The 23,666-nt window shown below is 43.6% G+C and overlaps 1 protein-coding gene across 5 annotated transcripts in view; it reads right to left on the bottom strand.

Moving 5' to 3' along the window:
• Window positions 1–23,666, bottom strand: part of ELAVL4 (ELAV like RNA binding protein 4) — a 149,659-nt gene that overhangs the window by 12,269 nt on the left and 113,724 nt on the right. For all 5 annotated transcript variants that reach the window (XM_036352990.1, XM_036352991.1, XM_036352989.1 and 2 more), the window contains exon 3: window positions 10,876–10,979. In XM_036352990.1, coding sequence (XP_036208883.1) covers window positions 10,876–10,979 — 104 coding nt within the window. The remainder of the gene's footprint in view (window positions 1–10,875; window positions 10,980–23,666) is intronic.

The following is a 23,666-nucleotide window of genomic DNA, read 5'->3' as shown; positions in this document are numbered from 1 at the left end:
ATTCACAAAACTGCCAATTTCTACAAAAACAGATCATGGTAAGTGGAAATAAAGAGGACAGGTGACATTGGAAATAAAGCACCATCCTTGAAAACTGCTTACAGAAACTTGATGCTGTAAGTGGCCTCAAATGTTCAAGGCAGGCCCGGCCGGTATATCTCAGTGGCTGAGCACCAACCTATGAACCAGGAGGTCACGGTTCAATTCCTGGTCAGGGCACATGCCCGATTGTGGGCTCGATCCCCAGTGTGAGGCTTGCAGGAGACGTCCAATCAATGATTCCCTCTCATCACTGATGTTTCTATCTCTCACTCCCTTTTCCTTCCCCTCTGAAATCAATAAAAAATATATTTTTTAAAAAAGTTCAAGGCAGGATCCAAACAGCAGGCCACTCACCTTACACATTTCCAAGGACAGGAAGCTCGCTACTTCATGAGGCATCCTACACCATCACTGGTTAGTAGATAATTATTTCTTCTACTGAGTTAAAAGCTGTCTTCCCCAGAGTTTCTACCCTTCTTCTATTTCTAATCTACCTCTACACACTAGGAGTATCCTTCCTGTCTTCATCACCCCTTATCTTGTGAGTCTCACTGGTAGGTACTGGTTAGACTATCAGGCAACAGTATTTTTAGACAGGTCACTTCAAGGAAGTTCTCATTTATCTTACCTTAACTGAAATTGAGCATCTATTCTGGAATGGAAAGGCAACAGAGTAACCTCATTAAGAGCAAGAACTTTGAGGTTGAAGAGATGTGAGTTTAAATCCAGATCACTTACTGGCTATGTGTCCTTGGGGTAAGTCACTTAACCTTTCTGAGCTGCATTATTTGAATAATGTAGTTTAGAAGCTTTCTAATAGAGATGTTTGAGGATTAAACAAGCTAATGCATATAAGATTCCTGGGCACAATGCCTGGCACACAGTAAATGCTCAATAAATAATGGCGTTGGTATGATTGCTATGCAATCAGGCCTTATGCTAGACATTGAAGGTGCAGAGATGAATTCAATAGTTCCTGACATGTAGGACTATTAGTCTGGTACAGGACACACACACACAAATAGATAATTCCAGAATATCAGGCTGCAGATTTCCCCAATCTGTTGTAACACCCTACTCTCTGAGCAAGCACAACCTCCCTAGAGCATACAGATCCCCGGGGGATATTCACTTCAAAGAGACCAGGAGAAGAACAGCAGCAGAGAACAGACTCTGGTGCTGCCAGGGCCTTCTAGGAGCAACCCTTTCAAGGACCTCCAATCCTACTCCAAGAGCTGGGAGAGAAGAAAGAAGCCAGCTGGCTCGTGGAAACTACAGCTTTGACTGCGAGGACTGCAGGCAGGACAGGTGTCAGCATGAGGACTGGGACCACATACTTCCCCCTCCCGCCTTCTGATACATGATATTCTGTTATCTGGGGCAAAACCTGATGCTAACATTTCCAAGGGAGTTCTGAATGTGCCACTTCTCCCTGCTCAAACACTTTCAAGGGTTCTCTAGCACCTTGTGATGGAAGTTCCAATCCTTTACCTGAGCATTCAGGTCAGACCTCTCCTCCCACTAATTTCTCCATGCACCTTCCACCTCAATTCAAACTAAAAAAGGTGAATGTGCACTGAAATTTTCTACTTCTATGTCTTTGTTCTTGCTGTTTGTTCATCATCATGGCAAAAGGAGACTCCTGCCCATCCTTCCAGGCTCAGCCTGAATTCTGCCTCCTCCATGAAGCCCAGGCACCAATGACTGCTCTCTCCTTGGGCTCCAAAGATGGTACACATTTCAATGGCAGCAGCTATCACACCCTGCCTCCCATCAGCCATCTGTGTCAACACTGAATCTGGCCTAATAGTCTGAGTATTCTGATGGCGGTTTGGGCAGACCTCCTGTGGCATCTAGTTGCGAAGCCTTACATAGGCAGGTGCTGAATAAACGCTCTCCGAATTGAAATGGAAAGTTGAAATATACTGTCTGCAAGGACATTTAGTCCCCGGGAGAAGAAGCAAAAGGGAATCATGGAGTTGACGAGTATCCAAGAATATCACGAGAGGCTCTGGCACACAGTAGGCCAAATAAATATGTGTTTTAAAACAAAGATGTGGTGATGGATTCGTGTGCTTTACAGCTTCTTTTTAAAAGTCCATCAGGTTATGGAAGAGGCTTACTAAGTACAAGAATTTCGCTGTCTGTCTGGTGGCCCTAGAAGGGAGAGATGTGCTAATGGTTTAATGGCCTGGCTAGTGGAAAAGCCGCTCTCAGACTCAGGGCTTCAGACACTCAGTCACTCTCCTCATTAAACTGCAACTCCTGACTCTTGCTTTATGAAAACCTGATAAGGTCACTGTGGCCACCTAGAATCTCCATAATAACACTTTCTACTATACAAAGCCTTTTATGTATGCTGCCCAAGACTCAACAGGAGTCAGACTCTGAAACAGGTAGATGGGAAAAGTCTCCCCCCCTTCTCATGGAATTTTCACTTTAGAAATCAACTGTATTCATCTTCATTCTGGGGAACATTACTAGAACACACACTGTATGCCATGGTGAGATATTATTAGTTCTATTTTCCAGATGACAAACTCTAGTTCAATGAGGTCAAGTACTTATCCAAGGTCACAAAGCTGAACTAAGACAAAGCCAGATATGACTTCAAATTTGGGGATCTTTCCCCTTTGGTAGGCTGATGTGGACAGACAGTGAAATAAAAGCCGTGTACTTGGCACATACTGCTCTCGCCCTGAAATGTTATCAAGCTGGAAAGATCGCACTCTAATGTTTTAGTTAGACTGTTAGAGCTGAAAGGAACCATTCCGTAGATGGGGAAATAAGTCCAGAGAAGTAAAGTAAGTTCCCCAGGTCATCCTGGTAGTGTTTGACAGAGCTGGGTCTTGTCTCTCCATCTCAATATAGAGCTCTTCTGACTGAATAATGAGGGGAAAGGGAAGAGGGAAAAGCTCAATGACCTTTGATAGGCCACTGATTTGCCCTGGGGCTTTGTAATAAGGATGGAGAAGAGATTATTTCCCAGGGCCACTGAGATTTTAGGCCAGCATTGCCCAGTAGAATGTTTGGGGACCGTGAAAATGGTCTAGATCTGTGCAGCTGAATTTGGTAGCCACTAGCTACATGTGGCTACTGAGTACTTCAAACATACTTAGTGTGACTGAGGAATTGAACTTTTCATTTTATTTAATCTTACTTAATTTAAATTCAAATTATAACCATATATGACCAGTGGCCACTCTCCTGGAAAGAACAGCTCAAGGCCCAGGAGCAACATGAAGTTACAGCATCTCAGACTGGAAGGGACCTTACGGATCATAGTCAGACTCCAGTCTGGTATAGGAATCCTTTCTTCATTATCCTTAGTGACGCCATTTGAATGCCTTTGGCAATCAGGGACTCACTATCACCTAAGGCTAATGTTCTACCATCACAACTCCCTAAGTTCTCTTCACAGATTCTTGAAATACAGGATTGAGCTTTAGAGTCACTTCAGGCTCCCTCCCGCCTTCCCACACTTCAGGGTAATGGAAAAGCAATCATCGTGGGGTGAATGTGTCAGGTTTTTTAAAATCATGAAGCTGAGAATGAGATACAAGACAGCAGGCCAGAGTGGCCAAGAAAGGACCACTATTTCCTGTGATTTAGAGTCCACAATTCTCCTAACATGGCCAAGGTCTGGGTTTCTTTTTTAAGCAGCTCGCAACACATTGTTGACTGATTTTACACTTGAAGGCTGATAAAGCCCACGCCCCATTCCACGCACGTCTAAAAATCTACATGTCCTCCCAACCTGGACCTGTCTAATTTTCTTTTGTAATCCAGATACAGGACACCGTGGATGGCCTCTAAGATGCTGGATCATATCAACCTCACTGGGCAGGGACAGTAGGGAAACCACCTCCCAAACTCCTATCCCTGTATCTGAAATTATTCACTCAAAGGAAGTGAACAGGGCCCTGGGTAGCATAGCAGCCAAACAGAATCTCTCATGGAGACAGCAGCTTGGTATGACTGGGTAAGTGGGGCTCCGGTTTCCACTGGCCTTGCCCCTGTGCCCTCTCCTTGCTCCTTGGGGATTCAGTGATCCAGCCGCCCTTGCTGACCTTGGCAGGGGAAGCGCTCCTGCACTGCCTCTGCCTACAGCTATATAATGGGGGAGGAGAAAAAGGCCTTTTTATTATTAACAAGACTGAGGGAGGCAGTCTATTATTCCTGGGTGGGGTGATATCCGTCAGCAAAAAGTGATCTGCTAACTCTCCGGAAGCATTAAGAGCAGTGATAGGAGAAAGAATTGCTTATGCCAAGTGCAAAGAAAAGATGCCTCAGCGGAATGGAGGCCTTTAGCAAGGCGGGTGGATGCTGGGGGAGGGAGGGAGGCCCGGATCCCTGATGACCCCTGGCAAGAGCAAGAAGCGGGAGGGGCCAACTGGAACCTGCAAAACTCAAGTGTGGGAAGATTCCCCTGGAGGCACCGTTAGTGCTATTAGAAGAATAAAGTGAAAATGGAGAAATGGCTAAGCCGCATCACAGCCCAGGGAGGCTGGAATGAAGAGCGCGAGCTCTCCCTCTCCTTCCTGGAGAAGGGAGATGGTTCCTTTTGAAAAGCCTTCCCCTTCTCTAGTCCTGCTCCCCCCTTGAACTGGGCTCCTGCCTCACAATAAAGCGTCTTCTTACTCTCTCACCCCATTTCCCGACTGAGTGCCAACCCTCCTGGGTTCACTGAGTGGCAGAAACAGCCCTTTTCTCGCCTCATCCCTGAAATCACTCACACCTCCAGTTTGGACAAGAGCTGTGCTCTGTGACTGTTTTACTTAGACTCATAATTTTATAATTTGAGTAATCGCTTAATGCAATTATTAGAAAAAGACAAGACATAAAACCATTTGCAAACATGCAACTCAATGAAAAAAGGAAGGAAATATATAAAGATGGTAACCGCATTGAGTTGGGAATGGCTGATACTGCCTTCATTATAAGATAATACATTTTCCAAATAATTCTTCAATAAGCATGTCTTGCTTTTAAAATGAGTAAAAAAGCTCCCAGGAGAGCTTATGAAAAACCAATGCCTCATGCTGACAAAAACCTACCGCAACAGCCTGCAAGCTGTTGGTTTCATTCAACAAGCAGCCCTAGTGAACCTTCTTAGAACTTTACTTTGCCCAGCTCCCTCTCTGGCTCAGCAACCTACTTCCTTGTACAGTTCCCTCGCTTGCTCAGCTCCCTACTTCCCACAGCCCCTCCAAGCCAAATGGGAACCCTGCAGCCGCATGACCACCCGTCTCACTACATTAGAGTCGGTCCTTGGCATGTCTGTGTTCCCTGTAAGACAAGAGCTTCCAGAGGCGGCAGCGAACACTTCCCTAATCCTGCTCCTCAAACATGGGTTAAAGTCTAAACAGAGGTCCTATTACCGTGAACGTTTTAGCGGGAAGAATTCCAAACCCTCAAATCCAATTTGCAATCACTTTTTGCTGAAGGATCTCAGTGTAACTTGAACGTGTATCCAAACTTTGGATAAACATATCCCTCTTTTGAAGCACCACAGAGCCATCTGATTTTCTTTGTTCCTAATTAACCTGAGACCTGGTGCACTGCCCTTGGATTTGATAGCCTGCTTAACGAGAGGCAGGATTTACATTGCAAATTCAGAGGCTGCTCTTTTGGAGCCCATGGAGAGGTCCAGGACTGGGACAGGCATCGGTGTGGGGTCCAGGAGTACTGGACATCATTTTCTAGACTCCAGAGCCACTTCACCCAATGCTTTCCAGAGTCCAAAGCAGCGGTTCTCAACCTGTGGGTCGCGACCCCTTTGGGGGTTGAACGACCCTTTCACAGGGGTCACCTAAGACCATCGGAAAACACATATATAATTACATATTGTTTTTGTGATTAATCACTATGCTTTAATTATGTTCAATTTGTAACAATGAAATTGGGGGTCACCACAACATGAGGAACTGTATTAAAGGGTTGTGGCATTAGGAAGGTTGAGAACCACTGCTCTAAAGTGATCTATGTTGGAGCCGAGTTGGGGGGTGGGGGGTGGGGTGGGGTGGAGAACTAAACAAACAGCATCCCCAAAGCCCTAAGTGGGGCAAATCATCTCCACTGGGTTCAGGGTTGAAATGTTGAGAAAAGACTCCGTTTCTTCAGTGAGGCGCCAGGCTGCCCTGGTGGGTTGGCAATGCAAGCCCATGACTGCCTGGCATGGAGCGATGGGAGAATCGCTGGGGCACTGCCTGGGAAGCAGGGGTCTGAGAAGGAATGAGCTGAAGTCAGGTCAGCGCTCAGGTTGATGGCAGAAGCCCTGAATCACGAGTCTGTTTACTCAAGAGCCTGCAAGAGCCACACAATCCACTTGTTTGCTTTTTATATCTCCTTCCCATGCCAGGGAGTATAACTCGTGTGTGTGCAAGGCCAAATGCACACCCACACCCTCACAGAAGGCACGTGCCACTGAACAAACAGGCAGGGCAACATGCCAACATGTATGATCTTCTGCCAAAGCCCCCTTTAAAACATTTCTATGTTGTTGTTACTCCAAATCTCACTACCAATGGTGTGATCCTCAGTAAGTCTCTTAACCTCTTTGGGCCTCAGTTTTCTCATTTGTATAGAGAGAACCTCCCTACAGGGTTATTTTAAGAATTGGAGCTGATCTGCGTAAAGCACCTAGCCCCAGAATGTTTCAAGGTTTAAATGCGATCGAACTTGTGAAGGAGATAGACCAGAGTAAATATTCAGTGTCAGGTAGCATTACTGTTATTATTATTTCCTTTCAAGCTCATGGTCACATATGAAGCAGCTCCTCTTCTGACAGAGCGCTTCACAGATCCTCTGGATGCTAACTCAGCTCCACTGCTGGCCACGTGTGTGGCTTTGGGCAAGTCACTCCATCTCTCTGAGCCTGCTCTCCAAGATGAGGGCTGGGAACCTGGCCACTGTCCCCCCACTAACGAGGTTACAATCCAAAGAATAATTGCTCTGCAGTCCCATGTTTGCAAACGTGTACTACATGGTTCCGAGGAGATCTCTGTAATCCATGCTTCCAAAGAAGATGCTTGTTTTTCCAGGTAGGCAAGTAATCTGCAGTCATCCACGCTGGTCATGGTGGCTGACTTAGGAATCACACTCTTTCTCTGCTTTGATGCTGTGTCTGCGTCATTGTATTTTTCTTGAGGACAGATGCCTGGCCTTGCCCTCCACACACCCTCAGTATTCACACAGTCACATTACATCCCCTTAATACATGGGAAACAAATATTTGGGGAACCATCATTTGTGGGCACCTTCTCCTAGCAGCCCAGTAATGAGTCATTCACTTCCAATCAGCAAACAGAGCTTGTGTATTTAAATTTGAGTTCAGAGGCTTCCAACTGTTTGTCCACAGGTCAACTATTAAGTGATGTTTGGCCTACCTACAGAATGCTTTAAAATGTTTTGAGTTGGTATCCAATCTCTAAAATTGGGAGACTTGGCATTGAAAAAAAAATCTAGATTTCAGTTTCTATTGAACAAACGGAAGATCTGGCAGCAATCTAGGCTTAGACCATCAGCAGTAGCTAAAGAAAAGCTGCCCTCTCTCCTGTGCCACAGCTCACTACAGCCTCCACTCCCCACTTCCCACTTTCCAGAACTATCTCTGACTCTAGCTGTTAGGCATTAATCTTCAAGGCATAAGAGTGGACTCGGTTTACCTGCATCTAGGTTGTGCATTACATTTAAAGTAGTGTGTTTTGCATGAAGCACTCCAAATATGCTCCATAAATGTGAGAAGGAGGGACTAACTTGACTAAAGTTTGCAAACATGTACTAGATCAGTGATTCTCAACCTGTGGGTCGCGACCCCTTTGGTGGTAATGACCCTTTCACAGGGGTCCCCTAAGACCATCCTGCCTATCAGATATTTACATTACAATTCATAACAGTAGCAACATTACAGTTATGAAGTAGCAACGAAAATAATTTTATGGTTGGGTCACAACATGAGGAACTGTATTTAAAGGGCCAGAAGGTTGAGAACCACTGTACTAGATGGTTCCAAGGAGATCTCTGTAATGCATATTTTAAGATAACATTTTTTTCCCCCAGATAGACAAGTTTTCTACTCCTTCATGGAGTTAGAGTAGAGAGATAAATCTCATGTCACTTATCAAAGCAAACTGAAGCAGAAGAAGTAAACAGAGGCCCAAAAGGCAGAAAAGCAATTTTTAAAAATTAATAAATGATGAGACTATTAACAGCACATGAAAAAGGTTTGCTTTTCCTCCCCCCTTTAATATGATTTTTACCTTAAACAGTGTGTCCCTGTAGGAAAGGGAGGAAAAGTTAATAAAGGAACCTATCACTCAAACTTAATTTTTAGTATGGCAAATAAACTGCTTTAATGAAAGGGCTGAAATCCCCAGGTTTGCGCATTAAACTTTCATTCGTTGTAGAGAATGGAAATCATTGATTTAGCCGTGGCATCATGCATTTTGAATCCCACAGTGGCTTGGAAGCCCACGTTCCTGCTGGGTGCAAATGTGTTGGCAGCGTTCTGATGCCGGGAGAGCAGAGGGTGGGTGAGGGGTAGGGAGAGGAATATAGGGAAGGAAAGGAGGGAGACTGGCTCTTCACAGAAAGAAAACAATCAATGTTCCTCGTTGCCAAGATCCACTTAGACAAAGCACTACTTCTGACGGTATGATGGGCCAGGGGTGCATTCTGAGATCAGAAGAGCTGGGTTCACTCAGTCTTTGGGGAAATGCCTACAGCTTCAGGGATCACTTAACAAAAAAAACCACACAGAATGGATGGCTGATGATTTGAGCCTAAGCTCTTGGGGGAAGTTTGGATTTCAAGAAAACTGCAGGGAAGAAAAGTATCTTTCTCGCTTCAAGGTCAGGGTGTCCATCAAGGGAAGAGTAAACGTCTGACATTCTAATACTGAATTGGATAGCACAGAAAAATCAATCCAAACCACAAATACAGCTCTCAACCTGGTGTGGCCTCATCACAAAGTCAGGTGACAGGAGCATCCCATCTTTACTTAAAGCACAAAAACAGGTATGTTTTTCTTTTGAAAGAAATTAATTCTCCGACCTCTCAGAGGACTACCCTGTATTTAAGCAACACTCAATTATTTCCTCCTTAGAGAACTCATAGGGATTGATTCTAAGCCAAGCAACCTGAATCAGGCCTATTTTGGGGTCTTTGTGTACCACAGACTGTATGAGATCAGGAAAGATAATTTCTAATCATCTTTAGAAATAAGCTAAACTCAATTAGAAAAGTAAACCTGCCCTGGCCGGCTTGGCTCGGTGGATAGAGCATCAGCCTGCGGACTGAAGGGTCCCAGGTTCGATTCCGGCCAAGGGCACATGCCTGAGTTGTGGGCTGGATCCCCAGTAGGGGGTGTGCGGGAGGCAGCCGATCAATGATTCTTTCTCATCATTGATGTTTCTCTCTCTCTCTTTCTCCCTCCTTCTCTGAAATCAATAAAGAAATATATTTTAAAAAAAAGAAAGAAAGAAAAGTAAAGCTGCTGAAGAAAGGAAGGAAGGAAGGAAGGGAGGGAGTGAGTGAGGGAGGGAGGGAGGGAGGGAGGAAGAGAGGGAGGGAGGAAGGAGGGAGGAAGAGAGGGAGGGAGGAAGGAGGGAGGAAGTAAGGAGGGAGGGGGAAGTAGAGAGAGAGAGAGGGAGGGATGGAGGATGAAAAAAGAAAGGAAGGAAGAAAGGAAAGATAGTCACATAATATATTCCCCAAAGAGAAAGTTTTGTTTTGGTTGCCTCCCAGCTATGGTAAGATGCTCTTACACCACTAGTCTCCCCTGTCAGTCTGGCTGTGGGAGAAGCAGCTCTGTTGAACTAAGAAGTTCTGGTTGTGTGTTTTCAGACAGAGAGCTGGTGCCATCTATAGATTTCCATTCTGGGAGAGGTTTCTCTTTTGTCCCACTTTGTGTCAGGCTTGCTGTTGTGAGGATAAGAGTGCCCAGGAGACACCTCCCCTGCTTTAATAGGCTATGAAGAATGGGGCTCATTAATTGGCTGGCAGCTGCCCCCAAACAGGATGCTAGGTGGGGCGGCCGGGAAAGGGAGGCAGAGGAGGCAGGCTCCATTCAGGAGCTCACCACTGGCTGTCAGAGGGGGCCTCAAAGCCAATGGCACCACCTCCTGAAGGACCCCATCAGGTGAAGTCTGAACTGAGAGTGACAATCCAGCTGCAGAAGCCTTGGTCTGGAGGAGCAGGCTCTGGGTCACCGTTATTTTTCACCTTAACCCTTGCATAGATATTATTTACTGGTCTGATTATTTTCAGATGCCTGGAATGTTCCTTTTTTGGTCATTCCTTTGTTCCTGTCGATTTTGTACACCAGTTCACTAGTGTATTTATTTTATAACTGATTTTTCCTTTTCAAGTCTCAGGAGGGTCCTCTCTACCTTTAGGTAAAGCCAAGCTGCTCAGCCTGGCACATGAGGCCCCTGTCCTCCCCCACCCCCCATCCAAACGTAGGCCACACTAGTCCATATGCTGTTCTCACTCACAATATTTATGTACATTTTCAAAGCGTTGCATGTGCTGTTCCCTCTGCCTGGAACAGCTTCTTATCTCAGCTTCTTCCCGTAGCTCAATTCTGGCCATCTCTGCAGACTCAGGCTCACAGGCCTTCCATGTGGGGTACTCATCCCTGACATCCACCACTCATGTTCCCTCCCTGTGCTCAGCCCTCACTTCACTCTTCCGTAATGATCTGTGTCCCCAGGAAATGTCCTCTGAATAAATAAAGAGCATCACCTCCAGCTTCCTCATGGCCTTTATTAGAACAAAGGGATGAAATCAACCAGTGCCTCCCCAATCAGGAGCCAGAATATCACCTCTTACCTTTATGGTTTTGGTCTGGAGTCTGAGTCCATTTAAAGTGTTGATGGCTTTCTCTGCATCCTTTGGATCAATATAGTTAACGAATCCATACCCTAAACTCTGTCCTGTGGAAACATTTTTTAAAAAAGAGAGAGAGAGAAAGAGAGAGAGAGAGAGAGAGAGAGAGCTCAATATCTTTATAGAGGTAACACTTCCCATTGCAGTGAATCCAAACCCTCCTAGTATATGGTTCCTGTTATACCAGGATTTACCCTCAGGTTGAGAAATTTCAAATTCTTTCATGTTTCATTCTGGTCAGTTTTTGAGCTCACGGAGCTGCCCAAGGTGGGAATGGGTAAGCATTCCTGCACATCCACACCATATATACACCAATGTCCTCTTAGTGGAGAAGAGGCAGGACAGGGTAGTGGATGGAGAACAAGTGTCATTTGTTAGAGAGAACTGAACTGGAGTCCCGGGAATTTCCCTGTAAGCAGTGTGACATCTCAGAGATGTGGGGGAGATAGGAGATTAAATGACTTGTCTCCAAAGTTTGTGGCATTTGCCACAAACAGGTTTGAGAGGGTTGATGAGATATTGCATATAAAATGTCTACCCCATACATTGCTTAGAACATAGCAGCTGCTCAACAAAAGACAGCTCTGCTATGCTTAGTCCTGGAAAACTGGGGCAAGTGCTGGATGCAGGAGCGGTGTCTGCTGCCTCAGTCACGCCAGCCACACCCACACCCAGAGGAATGCAGCAGGAGCTGAGCAGCCAGGAGTGCAGGAGACATTATAGTGAAGGCATGGCCAGAATTTTAAGCAGTCGCTGCAAATAATTCATTGCCTCCATCAGTCCCCCAGCCCAATAATCATAAAAGAGGGGTGGGTACTATTGGAAAGGACTGAGGAGCTCCTAACTCAAAGGGGGTGTGTGCAGGCACATTCTTCTAAGAGAATTTAGCTCCTTTGGGTGGAGACGGCATCCGCTTGTCTGCAAAGAGAGGTGGCAAGTGACAGGGCTCCCCCTCTAAGTGAAATAAAAATAATGTGTTTGCGATCGTGCCACTGATTATAAATAGTCCATCAGCTCTGCCATGTGCCATCAGCCAGAAATATCATTAGGAAACTTTACATTTACTGACATACCCTTTAAGAAACACAGAGCTCAGGGTGGCTGCAAAACCAGCTGAAACTTCCTAGGCAATGCTATTGATTTGTGGGCGGCTGCAGAGCCGAAGGGGAGGAAAATGACAGGACATCAGACGTCAGGGAGGACTGATTACATAAAGCTCCCTTTGGAGTACAGCGGCCGGGGCTAGGAGACAATACAACAAAAAGCCTGCCATGTCCTGGTGACAGGAGCCCATTTCAGCAGCCAAAAAATCTTTCCAACAGCTTCTGTTTTGCTGGTAAATGTCTGTGTTTGTGTCGGTTGTAGGAGGGAACCTGGGAAAACAAGTTGGGTTCTGGATCAGAAAGTGGGTGACTTTGTTATCCTTTATAGGATGGAAACAAAGAGAATCATAAGGAAACGCAAATGCATTCTTTTTGTCCCCCAAATGACAATTCTTTCCATTAGCACATTCCTTTGTGTTTTGGAATAACAGAGTTAGAATAGGAAAAGACAGGGGAAGGGGCAAACTTTTCCAGATATGCCCTTCACCAGCCAGAATTAGTAACTGAAAAAGGAGGAGAGAATGCCGAGCAGCCTCCAGCCACCGGGACCCTTCTCTTCCCCTTTCACTGTGGTTGTGGTGTGTGTCTGTCTGTGAGTGTGTACACAGAAGAGTAAATGTGAGAGAGAGGTGTGTGTGAATTACAAGACCTTGCCACACATCCCACAAAATTTTCTGCAAATCAAAAAAGTAAAAGAGACTAATTTCATTGGTTTAAAAATATCATTTATCTTAAATTTGGCTTCACCTCAACAAGCCTAACTAAATTTACCTAATTAAATTCATTTTCATCATGCAAATTTCCATTTTCACCATGCAAATTTATTAGTCCTACCTATCTTGCATATAAGAGAAGCCTTAAAAATGACTGTACTAAAATATTTTTACAGTTATTTATGTTAAACGGTCATGCACCAAGTTGGGCTGCTTCAAAGGGCATTTCAAAAAGCAATACTCTCAATGATAAACCTCAGGTATGAGTTCTAGGAAATGAGTCAGACAGTCAGCCTGTCCCACTAAATACTTTGTGTAAAACTAAAATGAAAAAATATAGACAAAACACTCACCACTTAACTGCAAACATTGAACCTAAATCCAAATAGTTCATAATTCATCACAGTGATGGAATATATGTGGAGGAATTTATCATGCCTACCAGTGATGCATGTTCCCTGATACACTATCTTTCTTTCTAATTATTCATATGTTTACAGAAATCTGAAATAAATAGTAGAACGGCTATGATTGTTATACATTCTATATTTTATCTTTATTAGAGGCCCGATGCACGAAATTTGTGCAAGGGCCAAGCCCCTTGCAGCCCTGGCTGCCTTGGCCCATCGCAGCTCCGGCTGCCTCAGCCCTCCCAGCTCCGGCTTCGTCCAGAAGGTAGTTTGGCTGTCCGGTCTAATTAGCATGTTATGCTTTTATTATTATAGATTGTGGACCTTGGTTTCAGGAGGAAGAAACACTCTCAGGTCTTGGGAAGGTTCTGAAGATCAAGTGAAGGAAAGGACTCCTGAGTCATAGCTCTCCCCCTGCCTGTATCAGTCCCAAACCCACCATCACCTTAGTACTTGACGACAGTATTATCATTATGTGCTCTAGCTTTAGAGAGAGAGACTGTGCTTAATATCAAGAAAGAGGGTGTTCTAGGAAAAGTAAAAACCAGATGAATATCCTTTTAGAAAGCAAGAGGAAAAACGATTGGAGATACTCCTTGATATGAAATAACGAATTGCAAACTTTAAACAGAACACTGCATTGAACAAGAGGAGGGCAGAAGTGGAAAGCTTGCTTGTGAATTGAAAGCTATGAGATAAGCTGGCAACCCAGTGAAACTACCTGTGGTTAACCTAGTTCCCAAACAGGCTGCTTCACGGGCCTCTTGCCATCACAGGAGTCCTGCTAAGTCTAATAAAAAGTGCTCTATGGAACTAAAGACCCTCTTTACAACAGTCTATAGAGGACTAAATCCCTAGGTAGAAAATATAAAATCCAAAGACCCATTTCTTTCAAAATTCTTTTAGTAGTGGGGGAGAGTAAAATAAGGAAGAATTTTGTGTTTTGGTGGCCATATATTGGCGATAGGTTGTGGGTTTGCAGTTCCGTATTTAAATGTACATAGAAAAATATAGATGAAACATATGCACAAAAAATTCCAGCACTATATCCATGGGGACCAAGAGAGCCACCATGCTGGGAAGGCCCAAGGGACCCAGTCAAGAGTCTAGAGCTAAGTGTATGTGTAGGACCCAAACATAGATATGGTCGGTCCTTATATTATTCTTATAGATATGGTCGGTCCTTATATTATTCTTTCTCTCCTCCCCTCGCCGCACACCCCCCCCCCCCCAAATAAATGCATCTTCTTTCTTATTAGCTATGGCAAGATTTGACTATATAGGTATGGCAACAGTATTTCAGAACAGAAAATTAAACTCAATTTTTGTTCTCAATTAATGAATTAATTTTGATAGCAAGTTGAACAAATAAAAAATTAAATTACTGAAGTTAATGTTTGTTGAATTATCAATAAAGAAAAAATAAATCAATAAAGAGGTAAGATATTATGAAATAAAGACTGCCTCCAAAATTCAGAAACTATGGTGAGAACCTGGCTTTTTGAAGCCCAGGTAACCTACAGCCCTTACATGTAACCAGTCCTTGATAGTTCTGAACATGGGCAAAGGGGGGCGGGTCTCCAATGACCACCCATGAGGAGGACATGCATTCTTGGTAGTTTGGGATAGCAACTTAAAATTAGAATGTAGTTTCCAAGGAAAACTTTCACACATAATGCCTACATTTTAAGGCATTTCAGTTGGGTTTTGGAGTAAACAGGTTTTTTTCTTACCAAGCTTTTCTTAAATCTGAACATGAGTATTTCTGTTTTTGTAAATCGCACATGCACAACACAAACACATGCCGTGTCCTCCTAGTATGACGTGGCGAAATCTCTATTCTGCTATAATGATTTGTACACCTAACTTCTCCCCTTAGACGTCAATCACTTCTCTCCCTAAAAACTAGCTTATAAAAGTTTGCATCTTTGAACATAGAGGGTACTCAACAAATACTGGCTACGTGAAAGAATAGATAAACACATTTGTACTAATTCTTTAATTCTGGAAGCATATGACCAGATGTTTTTATGTTTGGGGGGAGAAGAGGTAGAGGGCGGGTCCTTGGGGAAAGGAGAGAACACGACAATAAGCTAACATCAGGGATGATTGGAAAACACAACACAGACAAAAAATGTCCTAGGTGGCTTCTGCAGTATCGTTCAGGTGGACGATAAAACCCATCCCTGCCCACCTTCCACAGAGACTCTGGGTTTCCAAAGTGCTCCCCCCTCTCCCCCTCTTCTGTCGCATTCAATTCCCACAACAGCCTGTGGGAGAGATAATCATCATTTTACAGATGTGGAAACTGAAGTGCAGGGAAAACACTACTTTTCCCTACGTTACAGAGCTGGATCTTAGTCTAGATCAGGGGATGGGGAAATTGTTTTATACATAGGGTGAGATGGCAAATAGTTTAGCATTGGTGGGTCCTTTAGGCCCTGTCATGACAACTCTGCCATTGTAGCATGAAAGCAGCCACATACGACATGTAAACAAATGAGTGTCTGTGTTCCAATAAAACTTTATTTAGAAAAACAGGCAGTGGGCTCAATTTGTCTTTTGGGCCATAGTTTGCCCCGGTCTAGAGCCTTTGACTCCAAATCTGGTATCCTTTGCGATAACCACAGTTACTCCATTTGAACTAAAATGTTATTGACAACTATTTTGAGGCCCTGAAATACCTCTGAGGCTTTTCTGAATCACCTAAGAAAAAGCAGATTATCGCTGATAGTTTGCGTTAAGCATTTTTAATTTGTACTTAAACTCTAGGGATGTGACCACCATAGCTGATATAACCCCTCATTTTCCCAGTCATTCAGGACAGAAGTTGTTGTCCCTTGCCTTTGAGGTCATGGGGGTTATGACAGCAGGATTCCGAATGTGACATCCTCATGGCTGATGGCAGCAGCAGAGAAGTTGTCCGTCCCCTTGCAGGGCTGGCCAGAAGGAACCTCAGCATTTCTGCACTGCTAACCTGCACAGCTTGCTCTTTCTGTCTTCAAAAAGCGTCATCCTCCAGAAACCTCACAGTTACTTCCCTCATCTGCAAAGCCCCCGAGGGGGGCTGCCAGATGGGTAGCTGCTGTTGATGAAAACTTCTGAGTTGAGTAAGGAATTTTTGTGGATGTTAGAACCCCTAGCTCAGGCTGAAATTCTGTTCTCAAAGCACATGATAAAATCCCCAGTCACCTCAAGATCACCTGTGTGGCGGTAATCCACATGCTGGGTTAACCGAAGCCAACTCCACATCCCAGGACTCCCTCCTGCCAGTCCCGAGGGCTTTCCTGGCTGTCGGCTGCCTTGAAATCTACCTGAACTCACCCAAAAGAGGGCAGCGAGCTCTGCGGCTGTTACTGCATACGTGTGTGCAGGCAGTAGGGTGGGGGCTCAAAACCATATTTTCTGTATAACTTTGGTTAAGTCATTTAAGCTTCATCAGCCTGTTCCCTTATCTGGAAAACAGGGATAATCCCTTATCCTCACAATCAAAGGATCACTGTGAGGATTAACTATATTAGCATGTGGACGAAGAACTGCTACAATTTATTCAGTGCCTATTTTATGCCAGGCACTATGCTAAATGGCCTAGTAAGAGGACCTAATATAATCCTGTGTGAAATGGGTACACAAGGCCCATTGTGCAGATACAGGAAGCGAGGCTAAGAAGTGTTAACCTGCCCAAGTCAAACAGGAAGTAGGCTCCAGGGCTAGGATTTGCATGGACCCAGGTCTGTGTGATTTTGCAGCTCACGCTTTCTCTCTATGGGGTCTGGCCTCTGTGCCAAAGCACAGCAGAGTGTCGGGCATCAGGTAAGAACTCAAGGGGAGGCACAAACCCTGTGTTGGGATCTCCTTCCCTCCTTCACATTGACAGGGGCTGCTTTGAGATGCGGGTGCACCCATGGGTCTACCCTATGCCACCCCTTTTCTGTGAGAGTTTACATCTGTTTGGCTGAGTCTTGACTTTTTTTCCTGCAAACTCAGTGTTTGTAAAGCCAACTAGTCAGAAGATTGATTTTCTGTTAGTAGTTCACACAGTTGTTGCTTAAAGTCTTACTGCTCTAAGTATGTCCCTACACCAGCATCACTGGCATCACCTGGGAACCTGTAAGAACTGCAGCTTCAGCCTATTGCTGTGTGACCCTGGCAAAGTTAAATGAACCTCCCTACACATCTTACCCGGAGTCACAGGGAAGGGAAGCACTGATGGGAAAGCTCTCAGAATTTCTTAATATTTGCTATTACTTTTCATCCCCAAATTTTGCATTCCTACTTTGCTCCTTTCTGTCGCAGTCATCTCATCTGCAAAATGGACTTAGTATTATTTTTATGGAGTTATTAGAAGGATTAAAAGTGATAATGCAGGTAAAGTACCTGGTTTATAACAGATGCTCAGTAGATGGTTCCTTTTCTTCCTTCTCCCAGCCCCTTACACTATTGCCCGAGAGGATGCTATCTCCTCAATGAGGTCCAGCCTCCTTGAAGGTGAAGAACGTTTTTGATGCTTTTCTTTTACCTTGGAGCACATATAACTGGCATCTCCTACATGGTAGATACTATGAGTGGGCCCCAAAATAACCAAGGGGATTTATTACGTTGAAGGGAAAGACAAATATAAGAAACTGGAGGCCTGATGCACAAAATTCGTGCAAGAGCAGGTCTTTGCGGCCCTGGCTGCCTCGGCCCTCATGGCCCTGTCTGACTCACAGCCCCACCCCCTGCCTCCCACCCAGTGGTCATTCTGAAAGGTCATTCCAGAAGGTTGTTTCAGAAGGTCGTTCTGCCGTCTGGTCTAATTAGCATATTAGCTCTTTATTATATAGGATAATTATAGTTCAGCAAAAACAATAAATATACCAGAGATTTTTCTTTTAAAGCTGCATATAGGAACAGAGAGGAGGTGGAGACTGATTTTAACTGAGCAGAGTAGGGAAGGCTTCCTGGAGGTGGGGGCTTTTAAGTTGGGCTTCGAAGAAAGATTAGAATTTTGATAAGGTTCCCTCATCAAAGGATGGGATTCCATTCCTGAGGCTGAATTCAAGCACTATATTAACTTATCCTGTAGACATTTATTGAGCATTTATTATGTGCCAGGCATATTCACTAGGAATATAGCAGAGAACAAAAAATACTTGGTTTTTGCCATCAGATTTGGGATGAGGGAGTAGGATAAGGAACACATAAAAAATTATAAAGTTTGTCAGATGATGCTGAATTCTAGGGAGAAAAGGGAAAGGCAGTGTGTGTGTGTGGGGGGGGGCGGTGAAGTTATAATTTTTTAACACAGTGGTAAGGTAAGGCCTCACTACTAAGGTGACCTGAGAGCAGAGACCTGAGGGAAAGGAGGTAGCCAGTCCCCCCACCCCATCTGAGGGAAGGGCATTCCAGACAGAGGGAATCTCATGTGCAAAGGCCATGAGGCAGGAGCATGCTTGGCATGTTGGAGCAATGGCACAAGTGAATGTGAGGGCCACTTACCATAGCACTTGTCAAATGAATGAAAGGAGGACAGGACCATCCCTTGTTTCTTCAAGCTGATTCTACAATGCTGCTGAGGAAGACGTGTGGCAATCATTTTAGTGCCTCCCCTCAGCCTTACAGATCAGATAAACACTCTCACTGACACATCTTTTCAAAATGATCCTCACTAGATAAGAGGAAGTAGAGGCCAAAAATGGTATTTTATTCATCTCTGTATGCCCAAGGTCTGTGATTTGTTTTGGACATCCAGTAAATGTCTGTTGGTTGAATGAATAAATATTATCTATTTACACCCTCTTAATCAACCTCAATTACCCATATACCAAACAGAAAGGCACCAGGAAGAGTGGCAAAATCTTCCACCAGGGTATCACCTGTGTCTAGATCAGGGGTGGGCAAACTTTTTGACTCGAGGGCCACAATGGTTTCTTAAACTGGACCGAAGGGCTGGAACAAAAGCATGGATGGAGTGTTTGTGTGAACTAATATAAATTCAAAGTAAATATCATTACATAAAAGGGTACGGTCTTTTTTTTTTAAGTTTTATTCATTTCAAACAGGCCGGATCCAGCCCGCGGGCCGTAGTTTGCCCACGGCTGGTCTAGATGCTGGTAAGAGGTATGGAACCAGATCCCATGAGACACATCTGAAAGACTCATGGGCTGTAGAATGAAGGACAGAAGACTCTCAAGGTGCTCAAGGTCCCTTCCAATATTTGAAAGGCTGTCATAAAAAGGCAGGGGTAGATTACTCTGTGGGGGCCTCAGGGAGAAGGCAAGAATCACGCAATAGAAGAGGGAGTAGATTTTGCTTTGGCCAAAGTAAGAACTTTTTAATAATGATTTTATGAGGGTGTGGGCTGCCATGTGAGGCTGGCCCATGACTAGAATTATGGCAAATGTGAATGCAGACCTACATTTTATCAGGAAGATGCTACAGCAGTTAGCAAGATGGGTCCATAAGATCCCTTCTAATATTAAGATTCAAAGATTCTAAATTACATTTATTTAGACCAGTGGTTCTCAACCTTCCTAATGCCGCGACCCTTTTATTACAGTTCCTCATGTTGTGGTGACCCCCAATTTCATTGTTACAAATTGAACATAATTAAAGCATAGTGATTAATCACAAAAACAATATGTAATTACATATGTGCTTTCCGATGGTCTTAGGCAACACCTATGAAAGGGTCGTTCGACCCCCCAAAAGGGGTCTCGACCCACAGGTTGAGAACCGCTGATTTAGACCCATGCTCATAACTTGTTTCAGTTTATTCCGATTTTTAATTGAGAAAATAAGAATAATAAAGGATATTTATTAAGAACCTACTATAGGCCAAGCACTTTACATACATCATTATTTAAATCTTTGCAACCTCTGAAGCAAGCCTTTCTACAGAAGGAGAAACTGAGTCCCAGAAAGGAGAAGTAACAAACCCAAAGTTATTTGGCCAGAGAATAATAGCCAGATGCATACCCCTTTAAGCTGTGCCCCGGTTTTCAGAATACATGCTCATCTGTGTACTAAACACCTGCCCTGACAGAGCAGTGTGTCCGAGACTTCGAGAAAAGCTCAATATATTCTAGAGAGGCTCAATATATTCTAGTACTATCTCTAAGTTCTCATTCTTGCCATTTAATTCCAATACATACCCCAAATTATCCCATTCCTATCTTCTAACTTGGTGTGTCTGTCAGACTATATCTGTTACATCACAGAATTGCAGTCTTGGAAAGGACTTTAATATCAATCATTTTCAGGTCTCTTCTCCCACAGATTTGGAAAGCGAGGACCAAAGAAGCAGCAAGGAATTCATGGCCTAGTATGAATCAACAGTGATAGTTTTAAAGTACTGGTTAGGTGTCATGACAGTGAGAAGGAGAGAGGGTTTCTGGAGGATATACCTGAGCTGAGACTAATTTGAAAAGACTCTAGAAGATAACAGGCAAAAGACAGAGAAGAACACTCCAGGCGGAGGGGACAGCATGAGCATCCATCCCTTCAGGAAAGTGGCCTGCCACTGAGTTTATGGCCACCACTGCCAGGAGGCCAGGGATTGTTGACATCAACCTGGACTGTCAATGCTGTTTCTAAGCAGAATCTGTAGTCAGTTGCATAGATGAGATCTCTCCATACCTCTGGCAGGGCCTCAGGAGTTATTAGACATCTGAAATTTTGAGTGTGTCTGCTCTCTGCCAACAACAAACACTATTAAAAAAGACAGGACCCAGCCTTACTGATTCTGAATTCCTAAAGTATTTAAAATTATATTGAGCCAGTACTTGGTTATTTCCAGAGGCTACATACTGGCTTCCTAAGTAGATGTGATTTCCCAGAGGTTGAGAACTCATCATGTGGCATCAAGATGGCAACAAGCACAGCACTTGGCCCACGGTGGGCATTCAATACAAGCTCACTGAACCAAATGCATTTCTCAATGGGCCCTAAGTTCCTTAAGGCAGGAACAGGGGTCTTATTAATCTGATATGACCAATGTCTGGCACATAGTAGGCTTTCAATAAATTTATGTTGAATGGATGAATGAATTCAATAATCAAATGAACAGTATCAAGAATTGTTATCATTTTTTAGTGCTTACTGTGTGCCAGTTACCCTACTGAGTGCTTAATTTCTCTCCTCATTCCAACTTTATTGAGGTATAATTGACAGGATTGTGAGATATTTCAAGTATACATCATGATGACTTGATATCCATATACATTGTGAAAAGATTGCTACCATCTAGTTAATAGTACATATTTCTCTTTTTGTTGTTGTTATACCTGAGTGTTTATTTTTATCTTCTCATCGACTCCCCCAAACAATCCTACAGGTAAGCATTATCACTGCCATTTACAATCAAGGACACGATGTCCAGAGGTCTCAGATCCCAAGACCATCTGGCTCCAAAGCCCACACAGGCTTTAACAGTGTCTTCTGATTTCAGATACAATATTATCAAATTGTTCAAGTGACGTGAAACAATGCCTCTGTTAGGAGGGTGAGGCACGTGGAAATTCACAAAGTGTACACAGTGATTTCAGCAGTCCCCAAAGCAGAAAGGACCAGTTACAAAGCTACACTCTTTCATAAGGAAAACCAACCAATTCTCAAATGAGTGCTTTTTGTTTTTAACTTATTCTGGTTTGTCCTATAAAATAAGTTATTACAAATGACAGTTCTTATACATTTCAATAACAAACCTCAATAAATGAAAAAACAAAACAAAAACGGAACTAATTTGAGCCCTACTTTTCTTATGTCTTTCCAAGAAAGAAAGGTGATTCTTTCTTGATAAATAAAAAGTAACTATCAAGTATTGCTTAAGAAGAAACAGAAAGAAGAATCTATTTTAGGTAATGTACCAGGGACAATAGAAGCTTTCCTGACAAGTATCTCCCCTTCAGCATTTATCACACAAAAAGAAGTGTTCAGATGGATGACCCTGGGGGCAATGAAAGACTCTTAATCAAAACAACATGATATTAAATTATGTTCAGAAGATTTTACTGATAGGAAAGAATAGTCACACAATTAAAAATATTTTTGACAAGAGTTGAAACAAAAAGAAGGGGAATTCGGCAAACTCCCCGCTAGCCAGAGAACCAGCACTCTGACTTCTAGAGGCTGGCTTAACTCTTACATGATCTTTGTTTCAAATAGCCAAGACTCCACCCAGAATGGATATGAACCCACAGGTGATTCCTGAAAGGTAGCTGATGTTAGATGAGGGTTTAGTATCAAAGGAAGGAGAGGCAGAAAAAGTTGTTGGGTTAATGCTAATTACATACACTGTAATTAGCCTTTGGGCCAAATGGGACTGTCTGTGTGTGAAATGCCTGTGAGTGAAAGGAACTGTTGAATCTAGGCACTAAGACAAGGGCTTCCAAATCTCCCATCAGACACTATTCTTAAAAAGGGGCAGGTGAAGGGGCCTGATATCATGTTGGGATTTAGATTATAGGAGATAAATTATGTGAGAGGGCTTGGCACAAGGTAGATGCTTCACAAATATTACCTGAATATAAATCTATGAAAACTGCCTTTATTCAAAGAAAAAGGAAATTCATAGCTCTCTATGAGGGAGGAGAAGTAAATAACGTGTCTCTGTAGAGATAAGTCAGGATGTCAAATATGAGCTGGAGAAGGACTTTGTCTGAAAATCTCTGTCAGTGTGCCATTTCTGAACAAAGGGGTTGGGCTCTCTGGTCACGGACTTACACTAAAAGCTGTGTGAAACGCAGAGATGAATACCCCCGCCCCTGTTGTCAAGAACGTCATTGATAGTACAGTACCAGATGTGAAGCTCACATCCATGGTCTTGACAGCTCAGTTCAGTTCCAACAAATGTTTAAAAAGACAGAAATTCCCCAGATCCAGGAAAAGGAAGAGAAAAAAGAAGCAAAAGTACGTCTTCCCTTTTCATCACCATTCAGCTTGCAGGTAAGAAAGAAAAATAATAATGATAATAAAGAAAGGAAAACCCAAGCACAAAATAACTCATGCAGAAATGAATCCGTAGAGTAGGAATGGAGGAGGGAAGCCATTTTTTAATTTTTATTTTTTTTAAAGCGACGGGCTTCTCAGGGAATGGCTACACCAAGCAAGGGTGGTCAGCCTCGCTACACGGAGCCAAGTACCTGGGGAGGTAACAATGAAGGAGGTTCCAGGAATGCACATGAGAATCACAAAATGTGAACACCTTCTAACGGGCCAGTTCTTTTGGACAATGGAAAATGAAATGTCATCTTGATGATCAGGAAACAGAATGAACCCATAATTTAAGTCACGCTCAATACATGCTCAGTACTCCATAATTTTCAATAAGAATTCCTACAGCATGTGACAGGGCTATGCTGGTGGCAGAGAGGGGGTTCTACATGGTACCCTTTTCTGTCCCTCTTGAGAGTTCGTAAGACTTTCAAAGGCCTCCACTTGCCCACTCACATGCAGAAGAGGATGCTACCTCTTTCTTAACAAAAGGGACGAGGCCATCATGTAGGAACTGAACTGTCCCAAACTGC

Source organism: Myotis myotis, unplaced genomic scaffold (assembly GCF_014108235.1).
Source record: "Myotis myotis isolate mMyoMyo1 unplaced genomic scaffold, mMyoMyo1.p scaffold_m19_p_2, whole genome shotgun sequence".
Lineage (NCBI taxonomy): Eukaryota > Metazoa > Chordata > Mammalia > Chiroptera > Vespertilionidae > Myotis > Myotis myotis.
This window is presented reverse-complemented; position numbering and strand designations above follow the sequence as displayed.